The 7,385-nt window shown below is 49.1% G+C and overlaps 1 protein-coding gene across 1 annotated transcript; it reads left to right on the top strand.

Moving 5' to 3' along the window:
- Nucleotides 1–843: 843 nt before the first annotated feature.
- LOC144104361 (uncharacterized) lies at nt 844–6,112 on the top strand. Its single transcript, XM_077637314.1, has 4 exons — nt 844–929; nt 4,985–5,098; nt 5,240–5,307; nt 5,631–6,112. Exons 2-4 carry the CDS (start codon nt 4,986–4,988, stop codon nt 6,110–6,112), a joined length of 663 nt encoding a protein of 220 aa, XP_077493440.1. The 5' UTR covers nt 844–929; nt 4,985.
- The last annotated feature ends 1,273 nt before the right edge of the window (nt 6,113–7,385 follow it).

Genomic DNA, 7,385 nt, shown 5'->3' with positions numbered 1-7,385 from the left:
CCTCCCCTGCAGCACATCATTGAGACCAGCATGGATAACGACAAGGTGTTCGCCATCCACGCTGCCCACCACCACCTCCCGGGCTTTGGCTATTGCATCCACCATGCACTTCCCCGACTGAGCCTCCACCTGCACTCGCCTGTCCGCCTTCACTGCCGTCAGAACGCCTCCCTCAACCCTCGCTACGTTCGAGTCCCCGACCACCAGAACCCTCCTGCGCCCTAAACGTTCGCTTCCTAACTCCATTTGTTGGCCTCCGGATTGCTCTAGCTGACTCTCCTGCCGCTGTACGCTATTGTCGCGAGTCTCCATGCCCGCTTTAACCTATTTCATCTCTTTCTCATTTTTCTGACTCAATGCTCGCTGCGCTACAGCACTGTAGGATCGACGAGCCTCGTCCCCCACCTGACACTTCTCCGAACTGGGGTGACCAGCCGGCCGCGACCTGAGCGCTTGAACCTGTTTTTCTAGCTGGGTCCGCTTTTCCCGCTCTTCTTTCATCTCGCCCACAATTCGCTTCAACAGGGTGGCATTATCCTCCTCCTTTTTAATCAAATCGGCGACCTGAGCTTCCAGCTTAATCCGTGCCTCTCGTGCCTCAGTCAGATGGTCATCTGACAGCGCCGTCATACGGCGGACGCGCGCTCTACGGCGGGCAGAACGTGGCCTCTGCGATCAGCTCCGGCGGGCGCGCCGTTGCTCAGGCCGGCCCATTCGGCGCGTAGCGCAGCGGAGGTGTAATTATGCTAACTCCGTAACACGCCGCGAGGTGGCGACCTTAGCCCAAGGCTCAAGCGGCCCTCGCCTGGCCGGCACTGCCTGCGAGTTCAGTGGCGACATCAACCCTGTTGGCACGTTTTCACGCAGAAGAACAGTGAATACGAAGTTAATTTCTTTCGACTCCTTCTTGCAGCTACAAAGAAGTCGAGGTACGTTGTTAAACGGTTACGGACTGCATTTGCATGCAGCTTTAGTGGTCGTCTAAAAGCCGACTGGGGCAACCGAGGCTTTTGCCGCGCAACATTTCGTCCAGATTGCATGCCATCGTGCTGAATGTTTTTTTTTGTGTTGCGCTGTATGACAAAACTCAGGTATGCTTTTTGTGCCTTTCACTCGATTTTTAAAGTACTGGGCAGCTACTTTAACGCGAAGCTCTCTCTGGCTCGAACGACATAATTAATTACGATAAGCGGTCGTGCATTGTTTATACGCCACCACGGGAGTCAGAAGTTCTGAGCTCTGCATTTTTGCTCTTGAAGCGAGAACTTTCTGCTGGACTTTGTTTTGCTATGTTGCATGTGTTCCTGGTAGGTGCGAGTGGTTTCGTGTAGCTAATGTGATCCCGCAATTAAATTATTTGCTGTGTGATGAAAACTGCATCGGTTCTCTGTCATGAGCTTCGCACCACAATCCTATCTGCTTCTGTATTTTTCAGATAAATGTACTGCTGCGAACCTTTCTGCCACTCTTATAGGAAAAAAAAACTTCGAATAAGTTTTAACGAATTTCCCGCGAATGATGATCGCCGCCAAGCATGGCTGAGGGCCTTATCAAGAAAAGATTTTGTCCCAAATGACAAGTCTGCTAGCAGTGTCGTCTGCAGCCTTCACTTTTTAGATTCGGAGTATACTTTGGGGTCCACATAGCTGCGGCGCCTGAAAGGGGATGCTGTTCCGAGCGGTGTTCGCGGGTTACCCAAGCTACATGCAGCCACAACAGCCACAAAAAAGACGCAAGTTGGAGCGATTGACGCAGAATTCTACTCCAAACCAAGAAAGAACATCAAATTTATCGAGCGGCCCTGATGAAGCTGCTGGTTCAGCCTGTGGTCGCGAAAAAAGCACAGGCCATTCGGCAACTTCTGCCTGCTCGTTTCCTGTAGTGTATGAAGATAGCCTGATTCATGCACCCTTGGTACGAGATGAAGAAGCAACTCCTAAAGGTGCAGGATATGAGAAACCAAGTGCACAAGATGCAGTCGGTGAATTACAGCAGTCTAGTGAGGCACTTGATTGCGGAACGCAAACTACCGATGACCTTGTTCCGCGCAAGCAGTCGGATTCAAGGAATATAAACTGAATGAGAGTGCAATTGTTCAGGAAAGCAGATGCTATCGGGAGACTGCAGCAAGAAAACAACCGCCTAAAAAAGATGCTCAGTGGTTTTGAAAACCACACTCTCCACTCGGCGTTCAGAAAGTGCTTGGACAAGGTCGGCATAGCCCACTTCTGCTTAGAAGACTGCCTAGTGGAACAGATCGCCAATGCGTCAAGGCAACGGCCCGTGTGGTGTCCAGACTTTGTCCGGGAATGTGTAGTTTTGTACTACTTGTCCCCTAAGACATACCGTTACATACGCAACAGAGGACTGTTGAAATTGCCTTCAAAAACACGCTACTTCGCTATGTTGGCAAATCCAACAGTGAAAGTAGGATCACACCATTAATGAAAGAACGCCTAAAGGAAGAGGTGGGGCAGCTGAAAGAGCAAGCGCGGTTTTCCTCAATTATTGTGGATGAAATGGCTATAAGCTCTAAATACATCTACGAACATAAAATTGACTGCTTTTTTGGTCAGCAAACTGTGAGAGAAGACGCTGGAAAGGAGAGAATGTAAACAACATCGTGCTTGCCAACAAGGTGCTGTGTTTCGTTGCAACAGGCCTGTCCACGTCGTACAAAATTCCTTGCGGCTTTTTCTTCACTAACCAATTAAGTGGCAAGCTCCTGTATCAGCTGACAAAAGAAGTGATCGCTGAAGTTGAAAAGTGTGGCCTCTACGTTGTCCGGATCGTCACGGATAACCACAAGATTAATGTCACAATGATGCGTCACCTGGGCAATGGCTCCCTCAAGCCAGTGGTCAGTCATCCATGTGATTCAGAAAGAAGCCTATTCTTGTCCTTTGACCAATGTCCTATTATAAAAAAAACGTGCGAAGCCTTCTTCTGGACGGGGAAATGACAGATGGCAGTCAGCCAATAACTGGAGAGTTTGTGAAGCAGCTCTATAGTAAAGATTTTTTTTCTTTCTTGCTTTCCTTCGCTTCCTTCTCTCTCTTCTTCTTCGTAGGTCCCGATTCCCTGCTTCGCCAAATAAACCTCTCGAATTGGCCGCATTAACTGAGAAAACTGATTTAATTATACACTTGATGACAACAATAAAAAGTACAGTGCAGTTAAAATGATGACAGCAGCATAGATACAGAATAACTGAGCTGGGCCGCCCTTGGACTTAGGACAGTCCGTTGTCCTAAGCGAGCATGCGGGAGGAAGTCCCTCTCCTACCGAGCTCCGGCCTCAAATGCCGCCCCCGCTCAGAGCTCGCGGCCGTCACAGGGTTTCTTCCCAAAAGCAATAATTCTTTCGGCACCCCCACATTCCCAACGCCACATTCCCCCAGCTTTCTGGGAATGGATGTTTAGCAGACGGGGCTGGGACACCGACGCGTCTGGGCCTCGGTCCGCCATGTCAGGAAACCCATTCCGTGAAGAGGCGCCAATTTACGACCAGTGGCTCCGAGGTTCAGCAAAGAAAAGCGCAAACCCAGCCACCTAACTAACGCGCGGGGTGTGGTTCGCCGAAGGCGTTCGGAGACCCGTGCCCTAAATGATGCGCGAAGCGCCGCCTATGGAGACACATGGTGCCTCCCATGTCAGTGCGAGAACAACACCCGGCACACTCATGCTCTCTCCACGCAAAGTCGGAGTTGACCCGCGTTAACAAACACATCGAAAGCCGGGTGATGAACGCGCGGACCGTGTGTCGCCAAAGGCGCCCGGCCTCCGCTCGGACCGACAAACAAAAGACAAACCGAAGTTCCCCCGCGGAGGCGCGCGGCCTCTCGGCCACGCGGCTCGGGGGTGCAACTGTACAGAACGCGACTGCGAACCACAAACCAAAGATAAACAAAAGTTCCCCCCGAAGACGCCTGGCGTCTTGGCGACGCGACCTCGGGGGTGCAAATACAGAAAAAAAACATACAAACCAAAGAGACGCGAACAAGCTGAAGCGCATGACGACCTTACATCTATGTCCTTCAAAAAAAACGAGATTGTGAAACCAGTTCGATTCCTGACAGAGAAGCACATAGAGCCAACTAATTTTGAGAAGATGCATGTGGGCAGAGCAGTGCAGCTGTTTTCAGATGAAGTTATCTCGGCGCTTTTTTTTTGAAAGAACACCCCAGTTACCACCCTCAGGCAGAACAGTTCAGGAACGCAGACGCAACAACATTGTTTATGAAGATGATGCAGAAGTGGTTTGCCATCCACAATGTGGCCAACCGAACAGCACATGTGCATATGAGAAAGCCTGAACAAATGCACTTTTTTGCGCTACCGACGAACGCCTACGATGGCTGGAGGAGTTCCCAGACTACCTTGAAATCTCTACAATGCCTGTAAAAGGAGCGGTAAAAAGTTTCTTAGTGCTAAAACCTACGAAGCTCTCTTGCTGACATGCAAATCTACGGTACTATGCATTAAGTACATTCTCGAGAGCGGCTTCTTTTATGTTTTAACAAGGAACTTCTCAAGCGACCCCGTCGAGCTCCTCTTCAGTTCTTTGCGGAAAATGGCTGACGGAAACGACTGTCTGGATGCAAGAGCCGTGACTTTTAGCCTGGAGAGGATCTTGCGGACTGGCTGCCTCTGCCCATCCCAAGCTTGAAACGTTGAAAACGGACAACTGTTTTGAGGTAAGTGCATGTTATTTGAGCTCCGGGACGAGTGATCATGGTTGTGACGTGGTTGTCTCTTGTTTCAAAATAAAAAGCTTATCAAATTTCAGGCCCTTGCACAACTAAGATTTCACGATGCGAGCACCTACTAGTGTTGTAGCCTGCCTGCTGACTGGAATTGTTTACAGTTCAGAACACACGAGCACGCAAATCCTGCTGTGCCGATGGGCAATGTGTTACAAGCAGTTTTTGCTTTTATGGGGCTGCTGCTTAGTAGTGGTGGTAACTGTTTTACATGTATTGCAGTATGCATGGTGCCTCCCTGAATGTGACGTCCTCCGAACTTGATGTTCCGGCTGAAGCAACAGCACAGGCAACCACGCATGTTTCGACCGAGACAGCGCAAGTTGCCCCAGCCAGGTATATCTTGCATCAAATGTTTCTCAAGAGCTACGCTTGGCTGGTTCGCTGGACTACCAGTGCTGTTCCTTTGCAGCCAACAGCGATTTGTCTAATACATATATTTGGCTGATATGAATAGTGTGCATATTTTTGTTTCAGGTTCACGGGAACTGAAGATTTTGTGATGCACATTGCCGAGCTCTTCACATCCCTGAAAGCGATGCCTCGTGAGTGCACACTCGTTCACCAACTCCACCCATGTGAAGTGCCACCAAAAAGCGATCATTTCGCGTTATGTCAAGTCTATAACAACTGAGTGGTATCAATGCCCAAACTATGAAAATTTTGAGGGAATGCACGTTGAGTGGCTACATGATAAATGTCTTATTTGGTTTATGCACAAGCTTTGTCTCTACATGCTGTCTAAAATTTGCTCTGTGGATTTTTCTTATAGGTTAGTGCCAAAAGCTGTTTTTTTGTGCTATCACAAATGGGAATACATTGCAGAATGTCTAGCTCCATATACTAATATGGGTATGTTCTATTTCAGTGCAGCGGCCCCCATCAACCATAGCAAATGCCAGCATCGCTTATGTAGCAGGGTTCGTGGCGAGAGCAGTTGAGGAGCGGAGAACATGCAGCTTCTGCCCTCCGCTCCACCAGTCGGATGGACCCAGTCCCGTGCTGATGGGGCTTATTGACCTGCAATCAAGTGGTGGGCTAACATTCCCAAAGTCAGAATTTGTCACGATCCTTGTGACCGTTAAGAAGGCTGTTGACATTGCCCTGCCGCACATAAAAAAGAGCAACGTGCGTCAGCAGCTGGCTGAACTGTTATTGCCTCTACTAGAGCAGTGCCCCCTTTTCTTTTGCCCAGCAAGGAATGACCACGCCGCAAGGACACTATTTGTAGTGTTTGATAAGTTCATGAGGCCACTCTTAGCCAACGTCGGCGCTGCTGTGACAGACAGGGCTGCTTACCGCAAAAAGCTGGCCTGCAAGCCACTGCACAGAAAAGTGCTCCGTGTTTAAAATAAACACAGTGTAAAAACGGATGCCGAACAATATGGCTCCGATTTTGTCTTTGTAAATAAAATGTCATTTATCCTCAAATGGTTTTATCTGTCCCCCTGCCAAGCTGTAGCTTCGTCGCCTTAAACCCTCTTTTTTGCTTGCCGCGCACGAAAAAAAAACGAGACTAAATTTGCCTCGGTTCCAACCATACACATCGTAAAAAAACCTTATGCATTGCAGGCTTTTAATTATTTGGGGATACAGCTAGCCTCTTTCGGGCTGTAGCAGGATTGGGGTATAATATGATACATTTGAACACGTCACAAAAGAGCCATCTACAAAAAGGAAGCCCAACATTTGAGTGCGACAATGCATTCAGTGGCATCTGCAAGCGTTGAAAGCTAAATATATTACACGCATGTAAGTACAAATCACACTTGTACCATTTCTAGAGGAAAACTGACAGAACTCCTTGATCTCTATATATCAAAAGTAATTTCAGGTTCCAAACTAATATGTAAAAGAACTGCAGAATTAAAATAATCCTCTCCGCTCAACTGTAAAATGTTCCGTGTTTTGAAACCATGCACGGCTACAGAAATAAAGAAAATTGCCTACGTGTTGTGGAACGAACGCTCTCATGACGATCTGCCTCACCCCGGTCCTAAGTCTGCGTCATAATTTAAAAAAAGCAATTGCCTAATTGCACCAGTCAGCTACTTGTGCTGTGCGATAATTTTCTAGTGCGCGTCGCACACAGACTGCGAAAACTGCGTTTTCGTCCTCTGCGCCCCTCCGCATCAGGGAAAGCGAGCCTTGGGTTGCGCGCGCCACGGTGCGGCGAGAGGAGCAGTCACACCGCTTTCTCCGATTACGCTCTCTCCGTGCGAATGGAATGGCCGGAGCAACGGCGCGCCGCCGGAGCTGATCGCGGAGGCCACGGGCAGAAAAACCTCTGACGCTTCAGACATGTTCTTCAGGAGGCATTGTTTAAACCACAAGGGGTCATTCTCGATATTCACATTCGCCGGTCGGCGCCATGTTGCCTCTCTGATTGGCTGTCAGAAGTTCCAATACTCCCAAGTAGACGGCTACTTAGACGTCTAGCCGGACAGCCGCCATCTTGGGACGCGTTCCATTTCTCACGAAGCAGTCTAGCTTCGCCGAAGTCCACATCGATGAAGGCTAACTTGCTGTCTAAAGATGGCGGAGCTGATGTACGCGGATGAACGAGTCGTGCTCTGGTGGGCGTCGGACTGCACACGGAGTATAGGAAAGGAAAAATGTGAGT

This window comes from Amblyomma americanum, chromosome 1 (genome assembly GCF_052857255.1).
Source record: "Amblyomma americanum isolate KBUSLIRL-KWMA chromosome 1, ASM5285725v1, whole genome shotgun sequence".
Classification (NCBI taxonomy): Eukaryota; Metazoa; Arthropoda; class Arachnida; order Ixodida; family Ixodidae; genus Amblyomma; species Amblyomma americanum.
The sequence above is the reverse complement of the archived record's forward strand: the minus strand, read 5'-3'. Positions and strand labels throughout refer to the sequence as shown.